At 51.9% G+C, this 24348-nt stretch overlaps 9 protein-coding genes across 9 annotated transcripts; 5 read left to right on the top strand and 4 right to left on the bottom strand.

The window, feature by feature from the left end:
* Positions 1 to 847: 847 nt before the first annotated feature.
* On the bottom strand, positions 848 to 4887 carry BO94DRAFT_596302 (putative ABC multidrug transporter; the record flags this gene model as incomplete). The annotated part of the gene is made up of 4 exons (XM_025616249.1): positions 848 to 1196; positions 1268 to 4557; positions 4603 to 4797; positions 4846 to 4887. 4 exons carry the CDS (start codon positions 4885 to 4887, stop codon positions 848 to 850), a joined length of 3876 nt encoding a protein of 1291 aa, XP_025467323.1.
* Positions 4888 to 5811: 924 nt separating this feature from the next.
* On the bottom strand, positions 5812 to 7553 carry BO94DRAFT_596299 (cytochrome P450; the record flags this gene model as incomplete). The annotated part of the gene is made up of 6 exons (XM_025616248.1): positions 7463 to 7553; positions 7324 to 7419; positions 7207 to 7276; positions 6607 to 7162; positions 6186 to 6561; positions 5812 to 6135 (listed from the first exon to the last, which is right to left on the bottom strand). Exons 1-6 carry the CDS (start codon positions 7547 to 7549, stop codon positions 5812 to 5814), a joined length of 1509 nt encoding a protein of 502 aa, XP_025467322.1. The 5' UTR covers positions 7550 to 7553.
* A 648-nt stretch (positions 7554 to 8201) lies between these two features.
* Positions 8202 to 11086, top strand: BO94DRAFT_624318 (Diacylglycerol acyltransferase family). The gene is made up of 4 exons (XM_025617209.1): positions 8202 to 8878; positions 8925 to 9566; positions 9611 to 10003; positions 10050 to 11086. Exons 1-4 carry the CDS (start codon positions 8328 to 8330, stop codon positions 11032 to 11034), a joined length of 2571 nt encoding a protein of 856 aa, XP_025467321.1. The 5' UTR covers positions 8202 to 8327; the 3' UTR covers positions 11035 to 11086.
* A 1052-nt stretch (positions 11087 to 12138) lies between these two features.
* On the bottom strand, positions 12139 to 13543 carry BO94DRAFT_596280 (uncharacterized protein; the record flags this gene model as incomplete). Its single annotated transcript, XM_025616247.1, has 1 exon — positions 12139 to 13543. One exon carries the CDS (start codon positions 13541 to 13543, stop codon positions 12185 to 12187), a length of 1359 nt encoding a protein of 452 aa, XP_025467320.1. The 3' UTR covers positions 12139 to 12184.
* A 316-nt stretch (positions 13544 to 13859) lies between these two features.
* BO94DRAFT_566001 (short-chain oxidoreductase) lies at positions 13860 to 15165 on the top strand. Its single transcript, XM_025614532.1, has 3 exons — positions 13860 to 13957; positions 14006 to 14229; positions 14276 to 15165. Exons 1-3 carry the CDS (start codon positions 13877 to 13879, stop codon positions 14838 to 14840), a joined length of 870 nt encoding a protein of 289 aa, XP_025467319.1. The 5' UTR covers positions 13860 to 13876; the 3' UTR covers positions 14841 to 15165.
* A 388-nt stretch (positions 15166 to 15553) lies between these two features.
* On the top strand, positions 15554 to 16105 carry BO94DRAFT_585678 (uncharacterized protein; the record flags this gene model as incomplete). Its single annotated transcript, XM_025615707.1, has 1 exon — positions 15554 to 16105. The coding sequence occupies one exon, from the start codon at positions 15554 to 15556 to the stop codon at positions 16103 to 16105; it is 552 nt and encodes a 183-aa protein (XP_025467318.1).
* Positions 16106 to 18554: 2449 nt separating this feature from the next.
* On the top strand, positions 18555 to 20124 carry BO94DRAFT_566000 (uncharacterized protein; the record flags this gene model as incomplete). Its single annotated transcript, XM_025614531.1, has 4 exons — positions 18555 to 19206; positions 19277 to 19464; positions 19489 to 19537; positions 19565 to 20124. 4 exons carry the CDS (start codon positions 18555 to 18557, stop codon positions 20122 to 20124), a joined length of 1449 nt encoding a protein of 482 aa, XP_025467317.1.
* A 248-nt stretch (positions 20125 to 20372) lies between these two features.
* Positions 20373 to 21631, top strand: BO94DRAFT_624314 (phosphatidate cytidylyltransferase). Its single transcript, XM_025617208.1, has 2 exons — positions 20373 to 21149; positions 21287 to 21631. Exons 1-2 carry the CDS (start codon positions 20409 to 20411, stop codon positions 21569 to 21571), a joined length of 1026 nt encoding a protein of 341 aa, XP_025467316.1. The 5' UTR covers positions 20373 to 20408; the 3' UTR covers positions 21572 to 21631.
* A 20-nt stretch (positions 21632 to 21651) lies between these two features.
* On the bottom strand, positions 21652 to 23279 carry BO94DRAFT_596261 (cytochrome P450; the record flags this gene model as incomplete). Its single annotated transcript, XM_025616246.1, has 1 exon — positions 21652 to 23279. One exon carries the CDS (start codon positions 23277 to 23279, stop codon positions 21732 to 21734), a length of 1548 nt encoding a protein of 515 aa, XP_025467315.1. The 3' UTR covers positions 21652 to 21731.
* Positions 23280 to 24348: the final 1069 nt, after the last annotated feature.

The following is a 24348-nucleotide window of genomic DNA, read 5'->3' as shown; positions in this document are numbered from 1 at the left end:
GCTGAATTTCTGTCTTTGGTCAAACAATTATCTGATCGCCGTAGCCGATATTGAAGGGAAGAAACCCTAAAAGGCGAGGATCTCAAGGGCTTGATATAGCTCGCAGAGCGGAGGCCTGCTACCGGAGGTCTCCTAGTAGGTAGGAGTTCTCCTATGCCTACCTGGCTTCGTTCTGGAAAATCAGCTCAGGTAGCTGAGGAGCAAACCTTGGTGCGGGATTGAATGAGGAGTAAGTCAGGGGAGTCGGTCAGGCTGAAGGACAGCCAGTACCCAATGAATGTCCACGGTGTAGACGAGAAATGCCTTGCCTTTATAGCATAACGAGAGATTAACAAAACGATGCTAAAAGGCAATTGCAGAAAATTCATCTGGTATCGGCCGGAAGTACCCGATTTATGATGAGCTCGAGTAGTTTATCTTGTCTGCTATCCTACCCATTATCTCTGAAACCTGGTCACCAATTATCTAGACTCCATATTCGGTGATGAGGTTCTTAGGACCAGTGATGCATCAAATCCTGATCGTATCAAACCGTTCGACTAGCTGAGTAACTTGTAGCCAATAACCTACAGACTCAATTCCTTTACAATGACGAAGTTATGCCCTCAATACCTACCCTCCATCAAATACCCCCACACACAACACAGAACCCTACCAAATACTACCAACTTCCACATTTATCACAAAACTATTATTTCATACCTCAGCAACTATATACACCTTCCCCACCCCCAATTACTCCAAAAACATCCAAATAGACATTACCCCAATCGAATCACCATAAATATACATTACCCAACGCCCAATATCATACACCCCCAACCCAAACCATTCTGACCAAAGAAAATCACCTCAAACTCTGCAAATTCACCATTTCAAAATACCTCCCCCTCCTCCTCAACAACTCCTTATGCGTCCCACACTCAATCACCTCCCCCTGTTCCAGAAAATAAATCATATCCGCTCGTTGAATCGTACTCAACCGATGTGCCACCGCAATCGTCGTCCTCCCCTTGGCCGCCGCATCCAACGCCGCCTGCACCACTTTCTCGGACTCGGAATCCAACGCCGACGTAGCTTCATCGAGAAGCAAGATCCTCGGGTTGCGGATTAGGGCGCGCGCAATCGCAATACGTTGCTTCTGGCCGCCGGAGAGCATTCCGCCTTTGTTGCCGACTAGGGTTTCGAAGCCTTGTCTGTTCACATAGCATCAGCACACCACTCAATAGAACACACCCAGACAGACAAAAAAGGAAGGGGGGCTCACGGTAAAGACATGATAAAATCATAAATATTCGCATCCCTACACGCCCTCACCAACATCTCCTCACTCACATTCTCGCGATCCGTACATCCCAGAAGAATATTTTCCTTAATAGTGCCATGAAACAACGACGGTTCCTGACTCACCAAGGCAAGATGACTTCTATACGACCGTCGATCCAACGCATTAATATTCCGTCCGTCAATGTATATCTCGCCCACCTGAGCCTCGTAGAACCGTTCCAAGAGGGCAATGATGGTACTTTTCCCGCTGCCGCTGGATCCGACCAATGCTACGTACTGTCCTGGTTTGACTTTGAGATTCAAGTGGCGGAGGATAGGCTGTTCCAGACGCGTCGGGTATCGGAAGGAGACTTCGCGGAATTCGACCTCCCCCTGCATACTGGACACGTGCACGCCCGTGCTTTTGTACGCGTTGATGGATTGGTTCCGGAAGAGTTTTTTGAATTCCACGGCGGCGTTCTTGGCCTTGCCCATGTCCGGGGCGTGGGAGAAGATGGTCCCTGCGGCTTGGGCGCCGAAGATGACTTCGCTGAAGCAGACGTAGAATTGGAAGACGGTGTATTGGCCCTTGCCGAGGAGGGAGCCGCCGTACCAGAAGCCGAGGGCCATGCAGAGGAAGGGGAGGGCTTGGGAGCTTGCGTACAGGGCGGAGGATTTAATGATGGGGAAGATGTCGCTGCGGAGTTGGTTGTGGAGTTGGGATTCGTAGGAGGTCAGCACGGCGGGTTCCATTGTGAGGGAGGCGACGGTGCGGATGGCGGAGGCGGCTTCGCAGGCGGAACTGGCGGATTTCTGGTATGCGGATTTGGCGCGGCGTTGGATTTTGTCGAGCATCCAGACGCGGATGAAGCCGCAGGCGAGGAGGACGGGGACGGCGGAGATGCAGACGAGGGCGAGTTTCCAGCCCATGATTAGGGCGACGATGAGGGAGGCGGCGAGGTTGACGGTGACGATGAGGATGGTGCCTAGGGTGACGCCGCTGATGCCGGCGAGTTGTTTGGTTTCGGCGGAGAGAGTGGAGGTGAGAGCGCCGGTGGTGTTTTCTTCTTTGTCGAAGAAGGAGATTTCTTGGTTGAGCATGACGCGGAAGGCCTGGCTGCGGGCGCGGTAGATCATGCGTTCGGAGCTGTAGGCGAAGAGGGTGCCTTGGAGGCTGTAGATGAAGAGGGTGACCATGCCCATCATGAAGAACATGAGGGACCAGAAGTTGGCGTCGTGGCGGAGTTTGGGGTATTCGATGGGGGGAAGGCTGAGGGTGCTGACGGCTTTGGCGAAGAGGACGGCTTGCGAGGGTTGGATGCCGCCGGCGATGATGGAGGCGAGGAGGCCGAGGAACATGATGGGCCATTCGGGGCGGTTGAAGGAGGCGAGGAATTGGAAGAGGGACCAGAGGGAGAAGGTTTGTTTGAGCTTGGAGGGCAAGGGGGCGATGAACATGGACATGCGTGTGCGGCGGCGGCGATGTTTGCTGCCGGTGCGGAGGCCGATGTCGGAGGCGTCGTCGCTGAGGAGGTCTTCGTCTTGCATGGGGTAGGTTTCGATGTAGTCGTCGTCGAAGAAGAAGGTCATGGATTCGTGGCGCTTCTTTTCTTCGCGTTGTTTGATTTGTTGCGCCTCGACCATGTCGTGGTAGACGCCGCGGCGGTCCATGAGGGGGGCGTGGGCGCCTTGTTCGACGATGTGACCGTTGACGAGGACGACGATGTTGTGGGCTTCTTTGATGGTGGAGAGACGATGGGCGATGACGATGGTGGTGCGGCCCTTGGAGGCTTTGTCTAGGGCTGATTGCACGATTTCTTCCGACTTGGCGTCCAGCGCGGATGTCGCTTCGTCGAGGAGGAGTAGTTGGGGGTCTTTGACGATGGCGCGGGCGATGGCGATGCGTTGTTTCTGGCCACCGGAGAGGGAGAAGGACCCGATGTTGGTGTCGTAGCGGCTGGGAAGGGCCATGATGAAGTCGTGGGCGTTGGCCATGCGGGCAGCATCGTGGATGCGCTTGGTGATTTGGGCTTCACTTTCGTGCTCGTACTCGGACCCGATGAGGCCGAACTTGATGTTCTGGTAGATGCTGGCCGAGAAGAGTCGGGGTTCTTGGGAGACCAAAGCGACTTGCTGTCGCAGCCAGCGCAGGTTGAGGGTTTGCAGGTCATGGCCGTCGAGGGTGATGCGGCCGGCCACGGGGTTGTAGAAGCGCTCGATCAGGCCGATGATGGTGCTTTTGCCGGAGCCAGAGGGTCCCACGAATGCGGTGGTCTTGCCAGCGGGGATGTAGACGCTGAGGTCGTTGGCGACGATGACCTCCGGACGAGAAGGGTAGACGTGGCGGATGTTCTGCAGGACAATGTTGCCCTTGATGTGGCTGAGTTTGAGGCCCTGCTCAGACGAGGCATCCAACGGCGAGGGACGGTCAATGGTGCTGTACAGCTTGGATGCTGCGGCCACGGCATTGGAGATGGCCTGGGTGTTGGGGGCCACGTTGCCCAGATGGTAGGACCCAAGCATGATGGACATGAGAATGGTCAGGATATCGCCTGCCTGGACACCGCTATCTCTATGCACGAGGAAGATACTCCCGCGCCAGAAGCCGAGGGAATAGTTGAGATGAATACAGGAGAGTAATGCTCCCACCATGATAGCAAAGATGATCTGCGACTTTCTGGCTGGCCCTTCGGACTCCTTCAAGTGGGCGTCGTACTTGGACGACAGAACGTTCTGGGCATCAAACGCAACCACCGTCCTGACTGAATCAAGGATATCCTCGGCGAAACTGCCGCAGCGACCCTGACATTCCAGCGATTTCTTGCTGTACACCAGGGAGAACATGGACCCGCCCCCCATGATAACAAGTAGGGCAATGAGGGTTGCGCTACAGATCAAGGCCAGCTTCCAGTACTTGATGTAGGCGATGATGAATGCCGTGGCAAACGTGGACAATCCGGTCAGCGCCAGGCCGACTTTTTCGGAGATTCCATCCTGGATCAGGTTGGTGTCTGCGGTGATTCGGGTGGTGATTTCACCAGCCCCGAGGTTATCGAAGAAGGCGATGTTCTGGCGCAGGATAGCACGCAGATACTCCACGCGGATCCGCTGGACCACATGGTCGCCGGTGTAGATGAACCCGGCTGTGGCAATGTAGATGGTAAGGAACTCGGCGATGGCGAGGTAGATAAAGTAGACGACGTATTTGTTGAGTTCGTCGTGAAAGTGCTCGTAGGTGATGGTCCCTACGGCGATGTCTTGAAAGGTCGAGGTGAGGTTGCCAAAGAGGACCTGGCGACGTTAGAGAAGGCAGATAATTGACAAAAATGTACACACCGTGAATAAAGGCAGAGCAGCACCTCCAGCTATCGAAGCAATCGAACTCAAGACAATGAGGAAGATATCCCAGCGACTAGCATAGCGATAGATACCAAAGAAGCCCGGCTGCGACGGCGGCGCATTCACCTGCTTGTCGAGAATATCCTTTTCGACATCCGACAGCGAGATAGCAGTGCTTTCAGTGCCCGGCGACTATCCATGTTAGCTGTCAGATACCACAGCATCAAACGAAGCACCCACCTTGGGCAGCTCCTCCAAACATATGTCCTCCTTCCACTTCATGATGTCGACAAATGACTGACTACCTTTCCGCCATCAAGGGGACATGACAAGCAACAGAACGATCGAATAGAACCAGACAACAGACGGACTCAGTCAGAAAGTCAATCGCTGGAAATTGCACCCCCCGGATGAAATCATGAAATCTACCTGTCACGCGGCACCTGCATCAGAACCCCTATACTTGAAACTCTCAGAAATGGCAAATCCACCCGAAATGAAGCCTCCTGCAACCGACCCATGTTCCACGGAACCTCGGTAGATCGCGACCATCCTTATTCTTTTTTTTTTTTTTTTCCCGCCAGCAAGGCATTGCAGCAACTCTAAACAAGACCAAAGATGGGTAAACCAGGGAAGTGGCCCGAGTGGGAACCGGTGTTTCAGCCGGCCGATCGTCAGGCACCGCGCGAGAACCCAATATTAGGGCTGCGAGGATCACCTGAAACCTCAACGTTTTCAGCCGCAGATCCAAATGTCGGATACTACACCCTGGCCGTCATTTAACAGTCTTGGCGGGCTTAGCTACTGGTGTGTGCTTGTTTGGGGGCAGAGTTGAGCGCCCGTTGGTGTTGGTGAAACTGGGGTGGCTTCTGAGTTGCCTCAATTTTGGGTCCGCGCCGCCGTTTGAGATGATTGACTGGCAGATGCCATTGGACCCTGCAAAGATGAGCTAAGCGAACTATGCCAACTACGCTAACTAATTAGTGTACAATTGATGGATCAGATTACTCGGGAAAAAGTTTAAAATATTTTCATGTGGTATATTGGAAACTAGTGGTGTTGCACCATAACTTTAATCTGGGTATAGCATCAACTAAGGGGGGAAGGAAGGTAAGTGAGTGAATGAAGAGAAGTGAAGTGAAGGTAAAGAATGTAAAGTGAATCAAGTAAGTCATGATGAATGAATGAAGAATGAATGAAAGAAGATCAGATAGCCTGTCGCTTCCGGAGCTTCAGCTTCAAATCAGGCACCTCCCAAAAGGCATAGCAACGACTCTCCCGCTGCCAGTCCTTGACTGGACCAACATACTCGGCCTCGTATTCCATAAAGAAGGAAGCCAGAGTCAGCTGCATCATCTGTTTCGCAAAGTACTTGGCGATGCAGGACCGGCTGCCCACCAGGAAAGGCTGGACTGCCTCCTTCTTGTCCGTCGACTCGGCCTCGGTCCACCGCTCAGGAATGAACTCGTATGGTTCGTTGAAGTACTCCGGGTTGTGATGCAGCGCAAACAGGGAAGTACAGATCTCAGTCTGCGACGTGAGTTAGCGGTGTTTCAGACAGGTCATGTCAGGCCACTTACCCCGGCTGGAATGTACGTCCCGTCGACATAGGCTCCGGGTGAAACGCGCGGGCCTCCCAGTGGCACCGGTGGATACAGACGGAGGGACTCAGTGATGACGGCGTTCAGGTAGGGCAGGTTCTGGGCGATGTCACCCGACACATCCTCCGGAGAGGCAAAGGCGGATTGCAGTTCGCCGATCAACTTGGCGTGGGCCTCGGGGTGTGTCAGGACAAAGTAGATGGTGGCACAGAGGGCATTCTGGGTGGTGTGGAAACCAGCCAGCATGATGGCCGAGAAGTTCTCCGCAATTTCTGCTACCGGGAGGTCACTGTTGGACGCCCTCTCCATGACTTCGACCATGATGTCACGGCGATTGTGCGATGCGGTCAATTGTCTGTGCCGTTAGCTTGTGCTAGGACAGTGATTTCGATTGACTTACTCGTTGATGAGTCTCATTCTGGCCTGCTCAGCGCGAGACCGGACTCCCTTGCGGATCAAGTAGCGAAGCATCAACTTGATCATGGTGGGGACTCCAGAGCCGGCGAATTGATCACGGATCGTGGCCCAGAAGAAGATGCGGCTGAGCTGCTCCGTCCAGAAGTACGGCTTGCCTCTCTTCAAACAGCCCAGAGACTTGCCCAGGAGCACCTCGGAGACCGTATCCACCGAGTGGCAGTAGAGCATCTGGTTCAGGCTGACGGTGTTGGTGCTTTCCAGCTTGCCATTGATGACATCGTGTAGCCGGGAGATGCATCCCAGAATCACGTTCGCATGAGCCTGCATGCTTCCCGGACTTAAAGAGGGACTGAACAGCTTGCGAACCGAAGCATGGTAGCTGGGATCGCTCGCCGTGAAGATGTTGCGACGCGAGATGCCTTTGTAGAAGCCGGTCTTGAGAAAGGCACTTCCCTTGCCGGACCCGGCGCCATAGATGTTGCGCAGGCCCTTGATGGTGTTGGTGGTGGCCTGCCCGGGGGCGAACCTGACGACATTTCCTGCGCGAGTTAGCTTGTCCATGATGCACTGGCTGGCTACATACCGTATGCTACATGGAGGGAATTGAAGTAATGGGCACTTCGTCCTGCAACGAAGTTGATCTTGGTACCAATCTAGGAACATTAGTTGAGTCCGAGGTACTTTGCTGTATACAACTTACACCACAGCAGAAAAGGTCGAGGAAAGAACCCGGGACACCCTTGATGGTTGGTCCCTTGGGGACAAATTTGATCAACAGAATGAGAATCCAAGGAACCTGACAATTAGTCTTCGTTCTAGAAGGCATCAGGCATACATACAAGGACAACCGCCATGACCGGCAGGGACAGGTTGCTAGGGTTGATCTCGGGCATCTGGCCCGAAGGCAGGGCCATTGCGAACACCATTTTGTGAGTGAAACGAATGTGAAAGTTGGATCTGGTCAGGAGCAAGAACAGCGCTCTAGGTTGGTCTATTTATGATGGCCGACTGGAGAGCCGGATGGGTTGGGACGTGGGATGAGCCGATTCTCCTGTCTCCATCTCCTTTCTCTCTCCTCTCATCTCCAGTCTTCTCCAATCCTCTCCTTTCGTGTCTCCTGATGGGGCGGGTTACAAGGCTAAGGTGGTGTACCGACGGATGGATGGGATGAGTGACCCGTGTTTTTACTTTACCTCATTTAACCTTGTCGGAGGGGGTTCCGTTCGCGGTAATTCCTCGGTTGGATCGCCATGATCTGAGGGAACCGATCAAGCCAGGTGGTACTGCCGATCACTCTGCGGCCATCTGCGGCCATCTACGGCGTTGAACCGTGGATGGGGCCGAGGGTTAGGGTTAGCGGCCCCCGGATTTGGTGCAACTCAAAGTTCGGCTTCGCAGGTCCCATTTTTGGGCTGTCGGGCATTCCACCTGCCAAGCCCCCATTCATCTACCAGAAACATTCCGTATCTGCAAGTGTCGCATGGTCGGGGGTTTAAAAAGGGTCCCTGTCGCAGACCCTGATCCCGTCGTTGGCACATTTTCAGGGTTCATTCGTTTCACTGCGGTTTCGACCCATTCCTCTCGGGTTCTTGTCACTCCTTGACAGTCCGTGTCATTCTTTTCCATTGCCCCGGGCACTCCTGACTTGTAGTTAAATTGACTGCTCTACCAGCGGGGCTGGCCTCGAGCATTTCCTTCCTTACCATGACCGATCAACCTACTCGAGTCCTCTTCCTGGCCAACAGCGAACATGGTCAAACGAACATTATCCTGGCAATCACACACGAGCTCCTCGTCCAGGGCAACGTTGAAGTCCATATTGGCTCGTTCCCCGTCCTTGAAAAACGGGTGGAGAAACTTTTGGCAGACAACGCAGATGCTTATGATGAGTCCTTCCGGTCGCGTGTTCACTTCCACCCTGTGAGGGGCCCATCTAACACCGATGTTTTTATTCGCACGGGTAAACGCGGTGCCTTTCATCCTCCGGGGTATCATGGCGCCGTGCTGGGCTTCCAGTCTCTGTGCGAGGACATCTGGGGGTGGACGGAGGAGGAGTACGTTGACATTTACGAGAGCTGTGTCGAGATCATCAACGAGGTGAAGCCATCGACGATTGCCATTGACTTTTTCTTTTTGCAAGGGAGAGATGCTGCTTACAACACGGGGCACACAGCCATTCTCATCAACACGACATCCCTCAGCCATATTGTGCTGGGCATGCAGCCCAATTCCGCTGCCTTGTGGAAATACCCACTGTAGGTACTCCCCTTCATATTTATTACACGGTCGCTAATGAATCAGCCCGGGAACTGGTTTCCCTTATCCTATCCCTTGGCATCTCATCCCGCTGAATATCATGGCTGTCCTCAAGACGGCCAAGATGTATCACGGCAGTGGCAGACGTCGCGAGATCCGTGAATGGCGGATTAAGCACAAAATCCACGGTCGCTTTCCATTTGCCGATGCCTGGCGTCCAGACCGGTATCATATCTCGCCAGGTTTGAAGGAGCTGGACTGGCCGTTTAGCAAGGTGCCCGACAACATTCTCCCGGCTGGTCCTATCCTGCTGCCCACGGCCTCGGTCGAGAAGCAGGACCCGGAAATGGCGCGCTGGCTCAACCAGGCTCCGACCATACTGGTCAACCTGGGCACTCTGTATGCCCCTGATCCAAAGGTGGCTGAGAATATTGCCACCGGGTTGAAGGGCTTCCTCAACTCGTGGAAAGGCGGAAAGGTGCAGATTCTGTGGAAGCTGCCCAAGCACCCACACGACGAGGACGACATCTACACTCGGTCAATCGAGCCTCTTAAGAAAGAGACAGAAGAGGGCAGCGTGTTGATCCGTCCCTGGTTCGAGGTCGAGCCCATGGCGATGCTGCAGACGGGGCAGATTGTCTGCTCGGTTCACCACGGCGGTGCCAACTCGTGGTACGAGGCTATTCAGTAAGTTTTTCACCCGTTGTGCTGAACATCTCTAACTTGAATAGAAACGGTGTCCCTCATGTAGTCCTTCCTGCCTGGCAAGACTGCTACGAGAACGCTGCTCGTGCCGAATGGCTCGGTATCGGGGTGTATGGCAACAAGAGTCGTGCTCCCAACATCAGCTCCAAGGAGTTGAGCAAGGCTCTTCTGAAGGTCATGAATAACCGCTCCTACAAGGAAAAGGCTACCGACATTGCCAAGCTCTGCAAGAAGGAGGGCCGCGTTGCAGCCGCTGAAAAAATCGCTGAGCTTGCTCGTAACCCTGAAAAGGCGACGGCGATTCACATCCCGCAGGCCAACCCTGAAGACCAACCACCGCTGTACGAGATTAAGAACCGCGCAGGCATGACGCTTCAAACTGCTCAAGAGCCCAAGACTGAGGGCAAGGGAGCATCCAAGTAAGCCCCCCTCTTACTCCATCTCAATCACCACTAACATCCCCAGACCCCTCCTTACCGACATCGCCGAATCCATCCTGATGACCCTCATCTGCACCACCTGGTTCCACCTCCCTCTACTAGGCTACTCCCTCCTACTAGTCCCCCGTCTCCGCCTCTTCGTCCTGCTCTACATCCTCTACATCAAATACTTCGCCAAGGCGCACAAATCCGGCACCTTGCCCTACCGCAACGATGCCTTCCGCACATCCTTCATCTGGAAAGTCTTCGCCTCTTACTTCCCCCTCACCCTGTACCGCTCTGCCCCCTTATCCCCCCGCAAGAAATACATCTTCGGCTACCACCCGCACGGCGTCGCCCTCCGCGGCGCCATCGGCGCCTTCGCCGCCGACCCCGTCGGCTTCTCCTCCCTCTTCCCAGGTATCACCAACACCCTCCTCATCAAAGACGACTTCTTCTACCAGCCCTTTCAACGCGAGTATATCCTCGCCATCGGAGCGAGCGGCGTATCCCGCACTTCGTGCATCAAGCACCTCACCCGCGGCGGGCACGACGAGCGCGGCATGGGCCGCTCCATCGCCATCACTGTCGGTGGTAGTCGGGAATATAACATCGCCAAGCCCGGGACGATGGGCGTGGTGATTAAGATCCGGAAGGGATTTGTGCGGGTGGCGGTGGAGACAGGGGCGGATTTGGTTCCGGTGGTGGCATTTGGGGAGAATGAGCTGTTTGATTTGATTGATACGAAGTCGTCGTCGGTGTTGGGGGTGGTGGCTCGGGTTTGGGAGTTTGTAGTGGGTCATCGTGTGGCGTTCTCGAAGGGAAGGTTTGGGATGTTTTGTCCGCATCGGAGACCGTTGAATGTGGTTGTTGGGGAGCCGATTGAGGTTGTGCAGCAGAGGTGGGAACCGGATGAGAAGTATATTGATCAGTTGCATGGGGAGTATGTCAAGAGGTTGGAGGGGTTGTGGGAGGATTGGAAGGAGACGTTTGGGGTGGAGAGGGATGTCAAGTTTGAGATTGTGGAGTGATTGATACATTTTTTCTTCCTTCTTTCTTCTTTGTTGGTTTTGTCTCTATTCGAGTGGTTGAGATATATCCCGTTACGACTGCCGGCAGTTGGATTGTTTATTTGTGGTTTATATACCTTGGAACATGACATATTCTTTGCTTTTTCGAACAGTATGACCATGCCCAATACTTTCACATCATCCCTGTCATGAATATACCGCTTAGAAATATTGATCTCGTTCACTATTACGCAACTCCATACAACCCATAGTAGCCCTAATTCTACCCCAGAGCGTATCCCTGACTCAACAACGTTGCTCCATCCCAATAAACCCCAAGTCTAGATTCTTGAGGAGTAGGAGTCAAGAAAGGTACCTCTAAACAAGACAATTTTCCCGAAATCCCATCCATCCCATTGCATATTAAACCTGAACTTCAGAAAAACCCTAAAGCAGTCATCTAACTAAACCCCAATTAGAACAATTCATCTTTACTAATATTTGTTCCATAATCTCACCAACTCACAAAGGATTCACCATAACCACACCACAACGCCATATCATGCCATCCCCCTTTAAAAACAATGTAAAATCCGTAACATCACCATAAAATACAATACAATACACACCCATACACATCTGCCAAACCATCCCGCACCCTTGCAGATTAGCGCTTACTGTGGATCCCGAATATGGTGGTGTGGAGCTGTATACAGGGGTATGATTGGTCCGTTCGAGTATCATAATTTAGAGTTATTGGGTGGGTTGGTTATTGCTGAGAATGATGATATGGGTGTTGGTTTCAGTGGGTTATATCTATTCCGCTGCCCAGGTAGCTAGGTAGCGGGTGGGTTCACTAGATGGGAGATGAGGAAATAAGTAGGGGCAGAGGAATTTGAGTCGGTGAGTTAGTCACATAATAGTTAGAGTTATTTCATAGTATATCATATTTTTTTATCACATTTGTTGGTGCTTCTTGATGTGGGTGACAGAGGGAGAGAAATAGATTCTAGGTAGGATTACTGTGCTGCGTGTAGAGCAAAAAGTATCTATACTATGCAATCCATCAGGCATTCTATACGATCTATTAAATAGCCATTTAGCGCATACTCACAGCCAAAACCAGCTCAAAAAATAATCTTCTACCTCCATCTACTCATCAAACAATCAATCAACCGCACAACTCCCCCACCAACACACCCCTCCACGCATTCATAATCCCTTTAACAAACACATCTTCATAAAATGCCTCATTCCAACACACCCCCAATCGCAACTCCCCCTTCCAACTCCACACATGCACGACCAATTCCCGTGAGAGTACTTCCACGCCAATCCACCAGTCCTCTATCTCCACCTCTCCGTACTGACTACCTAGTGAATCGTTCACCCTTCCCATCGAAACGAATACTGGTACTGCCGGTCCATGTAATGGATCTTCTGGCTGGATGCTGAAGAGTTCCAGGACCTGTTTCACGTACTGAGGGAGAAAGGCGAATACGTTTCGTGGTTCCTCGGCACCCAGGTTCCGAGAGTATCCTTTTCCTAGGACGGAAGCGATGGAGGAAAAGTCTCGGTGTGAGGACAAATCGATAGAGATCCCCAGACCAGTATGGTAGATACTCACTGCCGCGGAAGGCCCGTTGAATGGAGCAGGCATGTACCGTCGGAGGCTGAACGTGTTGAGCGTTGTGTAGGTTCCACCTGGTTGCCCACGCGTCGAAGGATCGAAGTTGTGTTGTGCGTGGGGGAGCATAGCAACTGCAAATGCGGCGTGTAGGGCTGTGGTGATTGTGATGCCCTGGTCTTTGCACGCGGCGATGATCTGGGTGGTTGTTTCCGCGGGGATGATGGTTTGGGTGGTGCGGGTGGTGGTGGGGAGGATATTGGGGAGAGTGGGCATGGAGATGGCGGTGGGTGCGTTATCGAGGACGATGGAGAGTTCGGCGTCGGCTGCTGATTTCATCTCCTCGGGGGTTAATGTGTTCGGTTGGAAGATGATTTCGTCAAGGGTTGGGTTTAGGCGTGTGAGTAGGTTGGTGACTGATGGGTCTGGGGTGGTTGTTCCGGAGAGGAGGTCGAAGAAAGATGCTTGGAGATGCAGCAGACCGAAGCCGTCGATGCGCCAGTGGGGAGTTCGCCAGAGGAGTTCGCGAGATTGGGGGAGGTAGTATAGTCGGAAGACCGTGGTTGGTTCTAGGGTTGGGATCAGGTGAGCGGCTGAGATGTCTGGCTTTACGAGAAAAGTGTCCTCGACCCAGGCATTGAGTTCGGCTGGGGATGGGACGGTGTATACGAGGCGGGTATTGCTCTCTGCCACGGCAGCAATCTGGGGATGCTGCTGACTCAGGTTCTTCCAGGCTTGTTGGATCTGTGCTGGGGGTAGGGAGGCCTTCAGCCGGGTCACCGATGAAATCAGATAGTGCTGCTTATTGAGAGCTGCCCCAGCATCGGCAATGGCACGATAGAAGACCTCGAGGGAGTCAAAAGACCGCTCATAGCGAGTGGGAGAAACTTGGGTCCAAGACATGGTAAGCTCAATTGATAGGTTGGTTGAAGTGGTTTCAGCAGCAGGAAGCAGGGAGATTTATAGGAGGCAAATCCACAACTAATGAATCATCATCAGGCCCCCCATGGCCACTCTGCAAGCAGCGGTATAGGTAATTCATTTTCCATACGATACCGACGAGGCTGAGCGGAAACCATCTCCATGTTAGGGCCCGACTAAAGCATCTAGATCCTGTCTAGCAGTTTAGCTCGTGTTTGGGGGCCGTCAAGGTGGGGCTGTTGACTCGCACATTTAAAGCCATGAGGGGCACTGACAACCTCATCCTCAACTTATTTCACTCATCATCACAGAATCATGACGGGACAACTCACCTGGCTCGTTACCGGCTGCTCCTCTGGCCTGGGAGAGGCCATTGTCCAGGCCATCCTGGCCAAGGTAACTCCCTTCTTCTCTTAATTGACGTCATCGCTCATCTAATCCCAGGGCGACAAAGCCATTGCCACCACCCGTGCCAGCAAAGGAATCAGCGGCGCTGACCGTCTCAGCGCCTTGAAAGAGGCCGGGGCCGCGGTGTACGAACTAGACATGGGATCCTCAGAAGAATTGCTTCAGCAACAAGCCAAAGACATCTGGGAGACCTACGGACCCATCGACGTCCTGGTTAACAACGCCGGATACATCGAGGCCGCCGCATTCGAAGAAATGAAGTACACCCCCCATCCCTCCTCAATTCAATAATACTAACCCACCCAGTGACAAATTCCTCCTCGACTCCCTCCGCATCAACGCCTTCGGGCCCTTCAACCTCACCCGGGCCTTTCTCCCCATGATGCGCGCCCGGCGAACCGGAACGGTGCTTTTCTCCGGCACGGTTGGATCCTACTACGGAGCACCTGGAGGAACATGCTACTGTGGCTCCAAGGGGCTAATTGAGGGGGTGGTTCCTCATCTGGCCTTGGAAATCGCGCCCTTCAACCTACGCACGTCCATTCTCACGTATGGTCACTTCCGCACGCCGGTCATGGAGCCGGGGCATGTTCATAACCGCGCCCCGAATCCATTGCCCGATTATGTGGAAATGAATACGCAGATGGTGGCAGGGCTGGAGGCTTGGTCTTTGAATCAGCCAGGGGATCCGCGGAAGGCGGCTGATCTGGTGGTGGAGGCTGTGAGGGCAGAGGGGAGATGCGAGGGGAAGGAGTTGCCGTTGAGGTTGCCGGTTGGGCTGGATACGTTTGATTATGTGAGGAAAGACTGTGAGGAGAAGATGCAGATTTTGGGGGAGTGGGAGGGGGTTTCTTCGGAGACTAATTGTTAGTGTTTTGTGGGGGGTGTTGTCATTTTGATGTGTGGGTCATTCTATGGCTGGATGGACGAGAAGATTTATGTATTCACCAAGTGAGAGGTTTACTGGATGTTTTTCCAATGCTTAACACAGCAAAAGGAGTGGTTAATAACGCGACACTGGGATGGTTGGTAAGCATGTGGAATCTGTATATTGCACTGTGACAATATGTGAATCTGCTAAATTTACAGCATTTGCACGTATTGGAGTCCATTACTAGTTAATAATCATAGGTCACTACCAAGTGCTACATGGCACTGGTGTCATGACCTATGATGCCCTATAACTCTGACTGAACCACAACATATCATTGAGAGACCTATAAAGCACGTGTCAGGTTCATGCCATTCAACTCACTCATCAACTTAGGTTGAAACAAGAAACTAAGCAGAATACTGGCAAAAGTGAGAATACTCAGACAGAGTCTGTAAGCCAAGTAACAATCAAGAAACATGCATCACTGGGATGGTATACTCCGTATTACCCTTCAAATACCATCACAAGTATTTCTCCTAGCGACAGCCAACCTATAAATACCCTTATTCTCCCTTTCTTCCTCCTCTTCTCTTCCTTCTTCCTACACTCATCATCCATTCCTCCACCTTTCCCATCATCTATACCTACCTACATCCACCATCACCTACCAAACCAACCTCCTACCCACACAACACTCTATCACACTCACAATGGACCCCAACACCCCCACAAACGACCTCAAAACAAAGCGCCAACAAATGGCAAAACAAGCCCGCGCCGCCAAAACCACCAAACACACATCCAGCCAAAAAAAGATGGAAAACGCACGGAAGCGAAAATCAACCTACGCACTAGCAGAAAGCAGAAATTCCTCTCATCCTCAAAAAGAATCTCCTCCCAACGCTGAACCAAGCTCTCCACTCCCCGACGACCCCATCCGAAGCTGGATCGAGGACCGTATGCACGAGATCCACAACCTCGATCTGAATCCAGAAATCGAAAACAAAAACATCGCAGACGGGAGGGAAGCGTACAAGGTTTACCTCGAATACTACCAACTATTCAGAATGCTAGCCAATGATCTGGTTAGTTCTGCGTTGAAGTTACGGGCAGGTTTATTTTTCAAGCCCCAGTGTTGGAAATACGCTCCTGAAGATAGCCGTATCTGGGATATAAAGCCCGGGACTGTGGTCACGGACAATGGCTTGGGGTATGGATTGCACGCCAGTCTTAAGGAATGTGAGAAGTATGAGGAGACCTAGAAGGATTTGGAAATACTCTGGGGTGAGGGGCATGTGGCTGCGCTTCCGAAGGATGGGCGGTGGAGTCAGGAAGCGTATTTCGAGTTGGCTAGAAGGGAGACAGGATGGGGGGGTGTTGCTGATAGGCTGAACCGTGCTGCTTTTGAGCGGCTGATGAGACAAGGGCGAGGTCGTGATGTTACTCCTGGGGTGCAAGGATCGGATATCTTCAAAGCCTTGGCTAAGGAATCGCCAGGAGAGGTACTCACTGAGCAAGAGCTGGAGTCGGTAGATGCGACACTGGGTAAAGATGGCTTGATTGTTCCGCGCAGCAATGAATATGTTCCCTTCAGTCGAAGGTCTAGTTCCGGCCTGGGGTATCGTGCAGCCAAGAGGCGATGCTGAGACAGGTTTATCCCTATCGAGTGGTCTGACGGACACATTGGCTTTATTGGAATCTTCGAGGCTCTGCTACTGTTCATCTGGCTCTAAGGACTCCCTACTATGTATGGTCTTTTGTCTCTGTGATTTACAATGTCTTCTCGTTGGGATGGGATAAAACCAAAGAAAAAAAGCGATAAAACAACAAAACACAAAGAGGAACGATAATGAGAAACTTTACAATGAGAGAAAATCAAATTACTTCATGCATTCGAATGTCCTCGACGCTCTGCCTATTACCGACATTCCCTAATTTGCATGCTCCATATCATGCTTTTCATAAGTCTTCTCATTAAATAGTCCAGAAAACAATCAAGACATGTACGTGTGCCATATCCCCTCCGTAAATCGAGTACTTTGAGCCTTCCTCAACCGATTGATAAGTCAAATCCATGCCGGAGTATATCCAAACAGAGGCTTTTAGGGCTATTATTGCTTTTTTCTTTCCACATTCCAACGCCACCCGGCAGAGTCAACCCTAATTCTTATTGACGACCATATCCATCACTCTCCCAACTTCCCTCTATCACAAGATATGTCCAGCCGTTCGCGAGCACAGTATCCGATACTCGCAGGTGATAATGTTATAGAGACACACGACATGGTTATGATACCATTAATTCCGTCAGTGATAATCCGCGTTGCACCCGAGAGTATTCTATGCTGCAAAGACCGATCAGTTAGCTTGTGGAGCCTCGAGCAAGATATAAAGCGTAGACATACCTTATTATAGTGTTTAGCTGCCGAAAGAATGTGGGGTAGTCTGGCCGTTGTGGATCGATCGCCATCGCCTCCGAGGTATATCGCAACGTGTCCAAGAAACTTGGATTGATTCGCTCTTCACCATAGGAACATGGGAAGAACATAGATCTAAAACCCCTGGGCCCTCAACTGTCGAAAATGGAGACACAACGGATCTAAGAATCCGTTCGTGAACAATGGGTAGAACCACATTGCTCCAAAACTCGCCATTAATTGCGAGAGTTGGACTCCATTTACGACAGTACGGGCCTCCTCCACTACCAAGCGGGTATATCGTTCCAGACGTTGGAAGAGTTCCGCATAACACTTGTATATAAAGATATTCGTGGTTGAGGACTGTAGCCGTGCGAGGGTTCGTTCGAGTCGACGGCATAAAGTCATCGGTTTATTGTCTGCTTTCAAAATCTGTGTCGGTATCTGTCTGGGATGAAAAAGGAGCATAAAATAATCACCCACACTTCTTTTTATCGTCGGTGCGTTCCACTGGGACGGTGGTTGGTGCCTCCCTTCTGGCACGGTTCTCAGCACTCTTTTGCTTGCAACAGGCGCTGGATGCGATCATTGCAGATATATCCTTTTGTTCTGTTGTGGCGATATTCTTCGTCACAGGTTTACGAATCTCTTGTACATTCGACATCTCTTTCGGGCGTTCGAGTTCGGTTGAAGAATAAACTCTCGGTTTGCGGTGGTAGATGCGGACTGGTGGGTAGAGGTTGTACGTGCGAAGGAGAACCTTTTATAGACAGTCTATTAGCATATTTCCTTGGATCAGTCGAGCTTTTGCGTCTGTGGATAGATTTCGCTAGGAGGGAGTCCCGCAGGATGTGCTGATGCTCTGCCACCATCTCTCAAGGTAGAAGGCAGAATTTGCTCACTAAGCGGGGGTGAGAGAAAGACGAAATAACTAACCGTGGGGTAGGAATTCTTTCAGATCCAGGTATGCCACACACGAGGTCGACGGCTGCGAGGCTGAGAGTAATGAGAAATGAGACTCGAGCACAGACATAACCTGCAAAGTTCGGCAGAGTATAGATATGAGCAGGGATCTTCTGGAATGACCTCGTCCTAAGTCAGACAAGGAGACGGCTAGGCGCTTTTCTATTTCTAATAGAAGACCATGTAACGAAGGCTGACCCTCTGCCTGGTCCTATCAGCCAGAGGAGGTTGGTCACGTTACTTGGTAGCCCGTGTCCGTAGCACCGTCACACATCAGGGTCCTTCTTCCCTACCAATTTCATCCCTCCATTTCCGTACACTGTACGACACAATGGATTGTCATCGTCCAGTCGTTTTTGTGAACACCAAGCTCGATCATGAGTGGCTATTGAAGCTACATGAGGCTCGTTCCAACGGGACCTTGTTCCGTTGGGCGACGACTCTGCATCCTCGAAGCCTCCCATGTTCTTCCAACCAGCCCCTTTTCCGACAGCAAAATCACGACGTTGTGATTGACTTGACCTTTAGCGATCAGACCATCTGGGTTCTGAGGTTTCCTCGACCGGCAGGCGTTTCTTCACGATATGTGGATGAGAAGGTTGTGATGCAGGTTGAGGCGCTCCATCTCATCAGACAGCGAACGGAGATTCCTGTCCCGGATGTTCACGCTTGGGGCCTGGCCAAGGATAATCAATTTGGTTTAGGTCCATACTTGCTAACGAGCTTTGCCGATGGTATCCCACTGTCTGAGGTATGGGGTGAGGAGGGGTATAACAACCCCAAAATTCTTAAGGACAACATTCCGGACGCCCAGCTCGAGTACATGCAGAGGCAGATGGCTCGAGTAATGTTGCAGTTATATGCTATCGACTTTGAGAGGATCGGGAGTTTACCAACGTCTATAACCAAATTCCCATCGTTAAATCGTCCGCTCACCAGAAAGGCGAATTTTGTCTTGCTGGCCGGCGATGTTGACATCCTGGGTTTGTTGTCTCCGTCCTGAGGTCGCGTTCTTTGCTAACCATCATCCCTAATGACTAGACGATCGTACAGCTGGCTTCACCACGACCCGCGAATATCTCGAATTCCTCCACCACCAAGACTGGCAGCAACTTGAGCTGCAGAAGAACTCAGCCACCAGTCCCGAAGTGACCAAGTCCCGGTACGCCGGGTTGAAAATCCTGCAGACTCTCCTCGGTGCGATGACCGATATATCTCATAACGAGGTGCCGTTTAAGCTGGTGTGTGATGGTTTTTCGCCACAGAGTGTGATGGTGAGGTCTCAGGATGATCTTACCATCACCGGCATCGTGAGTTGGGAGTAGGCCTATGCTGGGCCAGCCCAACTATTCCCTTGGGCGCCCTGGTGGGTTCTCCGTTCTCATCCGATGGAGAGCGCGGCGGGGCTTGAAAGCCACGAGGCTCTACAGCAGGATGATCCGTTCTTTCAACGGCTGGAACGCTATACACGGTTTTTGGTAGAGGAGGAGGCCCGGACTGTCCAAAATGGAGTCCAACTCTCGCAATTAATGGCGAGTTTTGGAGCAATGTGGTTCTACCCATTGCTCACAAACGGATTCTTGGATCCGTTGTGCCTCCATTTTCGGCAGTTGCGGGCCCAAGTTGGTGCCTCTTGGTGGGACAAGGAGGTCGAGAGACATAAGTCAGGAGAGGAGGTGGAGGGGTGGGTGGTGCGGAATATAAATAACCTGGAAGAGTACAACACGGAGCACATTGTCTCGCAGGAATGTGAGCATCTACTTCAGGAGGGAACCATTTCTAGCAAGGAATATGTCGATTTGATGATGTCGACTATCAGGCTTGATCCGGGAGAAAATTGGCACCATCCGAACCTTGCATTCCTTGATGAAATTTCCGATAGACAGCATGGGACTGCCTGATATTCATGTCCTTTTACTACTCATTCCGTTACTTAATCAGATTAGACCGGTTTTAATATAATTGCACTTACCTAGAGAATGTCTGACTTTGAAGACAATCATTTGCATCACCAGATCCTTATCATAGAGAGATGATCAGATTTTCACGACTATGGAACCATCCCTGCTAGCGCTAGGAAAAAGGATTATCCTACGTTAGCACAAAACCAACATCCTCATTCACTGCACTACAACCATAACACAACCTCCCACCAATCCATCAATTTACATCCATCCCATTCACCATGCTCCGAGCCATACACAACCCCCTAACCTCCAGACCAATAATCATCCCATCCCTCCATCCACCCCCAATCCCCATAACCCCAATAACCCACCAAAAGAAACCCATCACCACCCACTCCCACCCCAAATACAATCCCCAATCCCTCAAACCCACCCTCCAAAAAATCCTCTCCCATTTCCCCACCCCCATCGACTACGCCATTGCCTACGGCTCCAACATCTTCCCTCAATCCCAATCCCAATCCCCTCATACCAGCAACATCCCCAAAATGACCGACCTGATCATCTCCGTCCCCAGCACCCAAACCTTCCACACCCACAACCTATCCACCAACCCAACGCACTACCCACCGCTTATCTCAACTCTCGGGCCCACCCTCATCTCAAAACTCAACGATACCCTTGGGGCAGGAATATCCTACACCCCGTATATCACCATAAACAATACATCTCTAAAATACGGTATCATCAACACTCCATCCCTAATCCATGACCTACTGCATTGGGAGAGTATGTATCTCGCGGGCCGGTTCCATAAACCTATTCTTGTGATCAAGGATCATGAGGGGGTGGAGGAGGCCAGGAAGAGGAATTTGGAAAGTGCAGTGAAAGTGGCGTTGTTGATTTTACCCGGGACGTTCACGGAGAGGATGTTCTATGGGGTGGTTGTTGGGTTGAGTTATTCTGGGGATGTGAGGATTGTGCTTGGAGGGGAGGGGAGGGGCAAGGTTGATGGGATTGTGAGGGGGCAGGGGGGTGGTTGGGGGGTGTTTATGGGGGGGTGCTGGAGGGGTGGGATGGGGTTGAGGCTGATGGGGATGGTGGGGAATGGGGGGTGGAGGTGCAGAGGGGAGGAGAGGGGAGGGTGATTAGGCAGGATATGTGTCCTAGGGTTAGGGCGGAGTTGGTGAGGGGGTTGCCCCGGGGGTTGAGGAGGAGCGTTTATGCTAGGTTTAGCGGTGGGGATGAGGATGAGGATGGGATGGCGAGGAGGGTTGTCCTGGATCCGAGGTCGAAGGAGATTGTGGAGCGGGCGGTGGTGGAGACGGTTCGATGGCCGAGTCTTGTGCAGAGTTTGAAGAGTATTGTTACTGCTGGGGTGGGGAGGAGTTGGAGGTATGCGATGGAGAAGAGGAGGAAGGCCAGGGGTGGGGAGATTTGAGAGGGGATGTGGTTAGGGTTGAGAAAGATGGATGGATGTACTCTACTCATTGTATACTAGGAGTTTTTATATGGTGATGTCTTGATTTCTTTGGTCATCATGAGGTCGAGGAGTATGTGAGAGATTTATCAACTCATGCATGCACGGAGTTGAAGGCAAACTAAACCCTCCGCCAGATCTTCAACGGCATCGCTCCGGAGCTTAGGTTCGTCGTCTCGTACCTCTTCGGTTCCCAATCCGGAAACGGTAGGGCAAATTCGAACCGATGCACCAACGAAGCCATAAGAATGGTCTGCTCGAGATAACTGATATTCCTCCCAATACAGCCTCTAGCTCCCGTGCTGAAAGGCACGAAATACGGCTGCAGCTCCTTCCCCTGCTCACCGAGCCATCGCTCCGGACGGAAGGACTCTGGATCCGGAAAGATGGACTCATTGCGATGGACCACATATGCCGAGATACCCACCGAGGTATTTCCAGCAACATGATCAGACAAAATAGTAGTACCCTCAGGGGGCGTGCGTCGTGGAAGAGCAAACGACACCGGTGGGTATAGCCGGAGACTCTCATCCAAACAGGCCCGAAGATACGGAAGATGCCTGACCTTATCATAAGGTGCAACAATCTCATCATCATCCAGCACAGCATCAATCTCTTCTCTGAGCTTCGCAAGACATTGCGGGTTCGTCAAAAGCAGAAGCATAACATTGCTCAAGGCAATCCCAGTCGTATCAGACCCGGCGTTCATCATGATACTCACTTCTGCGACAATCTCGCCCCATTCCAGATTATGTGGGTTGTTTGACTTATCCGCCATGAGGGCAGAAAAGAAGTCATCGAGCTTCTCTCCATCCTGATACCGTTTCCACCGTGTCGTAGCTCGGTTGTAGACAATTCCATCCCAGTCCTTGTTTAGTTTCCACTTCCTGTGGTACGTCGGAGACAGCACCTTGCTCGCTCGCACTAGGGCTTTGTACCAATCATAGCACCACACAAAGGTAGCGGTGGCTGATCCCGTAGCAAACAGACAGTCCCGAAACCACACCTTCTTGATCGTCCCATCCATTGCTTCCGAGGTGATGAGATCGTTTCCCCGCTCGAGGAACTTGATATCCTCACTCAGACCGATATTCGCAATGGCGGCTATGGTGAACAGGTTGCTCCATAGGCGGTAATCTATCGTGAGATCCTTTTCAGGAGGAATATGGCCTTTAGGCAGCGGATCCGTACATTGTCGGTCGAATGCCTTGATGATGCGGTGGGTCATGTCGGCTACTTTGTATTCCCAGGTCTCCAGGTTCTTGAGTGCATAGGCACTGGAGAGAACCTTGCGTTTGCGTGCATGCTCCTTCTTATCGACCACGTCGGCAAGGTGGAAATGAGACCCCGCCAGGGTGGAGTAGAAGATGTCTTTTGTGCAGGTGGTGCCATGGCCGTAGATGTCTTTGATGGCATCTGGGTCTGCGTAGGAGAGTGAATTGGGTCCGATCCGCACGACGGGGTGTTTTTTGTGGGCCTCTAGAAGCCGCTTGTAGCGAGTTCCTTTGTGCGACTCGTAGACGAGGGGCAGATCGGATATGCCTGACCAGATGGATAGGTTGGGGTACTTGCGGAGACCTTTGGGGTCGCAGATATAGTTGATAACGGGGATGATGAAGTAGTAGACAAGGAGGAAGGAGAGTAGGAAGATGAGTGTTGTGACATACATGATTAGTAGAGTTTTGGTACTGGAGTTAGAATGTCTACCACATTGACCATGATTGAGCTGGTCTTTATGTGTTGAACAAATGCTGCATCGATGCAGTGGCTGGAAAGGGAGTGTTCGCCGAACCGTCCTGAAAGTGGTTAGCCCCGCCGAAACATCCCAAATAGGTTGTGTTCGGTGATAGAAGCAAACCAGCAGGTGACCGTCATGTGCGTGACACCGGTCTAGACGGTCTACAGTCCTCTGCCAGTCGACATGAATGTTTTCACCAAATACAGTCCACCTATCGGATGCTGGCTATATAAACCATGCTGATCCCGCCTTTCAGTAGCAGCTGCATCTGCCTCGCCTCGCATCGCATCGCATCTGCACCAACATCTACCATGGCATGTGTTCAGCAGCCCATTTCGGAATCCCCTCGTGGACTACCACTCTCCACACGCCTCCCCAACCCGTCTGGGACCAAATGGCGGCCGCGTTGACATCAGACAGCTCGACTTGCTGCGGCCATCCTCACCCTCGCTTCCACTGGAAGAACTGCGCTAACGGTTACGGGATGATGGCTACATCTTGTGAAGGGACTGATTCCTCGTGAGGATGTCCTAGATGCGAGGGAAAACTGGGTCTGTCTTCTGCGTCCTGTCAGGATTCTAACGTCCACAGTTACTTCCAAGCATACGACAACACATCTCTCCTTGCCCCCGGTACCCCCGGCGAAGGGATCTTCAACGCAGCCTCTAATCCCGACCTGCACAAAGGCATGTGGCCAAGATCTACCGCTGATCCTGAGGCCAAGATTCTCATCGATGCCCACTCTGATCCCAAGTACCGTGCGTTCGTTGAGCATCCGGAATCTGATGGGCTAGAAGGAGCATGTTCTGCTTGATCGGACGATGCTGCGCCACAATGTACCTTATGGGATGGAAACTGGCATACACTACGACAAGCCGTTCTTGCGTGGGGCGAAGAGTGCTTCCTTGCTGCATGGGTGTCTATTGGTGGGTGTTTCCTTGGAAGATAACCTCAGAATGAGGCTTACTCGAACAGGAGACATCTCGATCAACGGTGGAGG

This window comes from Aspergillus sclerotioniger (genome assembly GCF_003184525.1).
Source record: "Aspergillus sclerotioniger CBS 115572 chromosome Unknown BO94scaffold_14, whole genome shotgun sequence".
Taxonomy (NCBI): Eukaryota; Fungi; Ascomycota; class Eurotiomycetes; order Eurotiales; family Aspergillaceae; genus Aspergillus; species Aspergillus sclerotioniger.
This window is presented reverse-complemented; position numbering and strand designations above follow the sequence as displayed.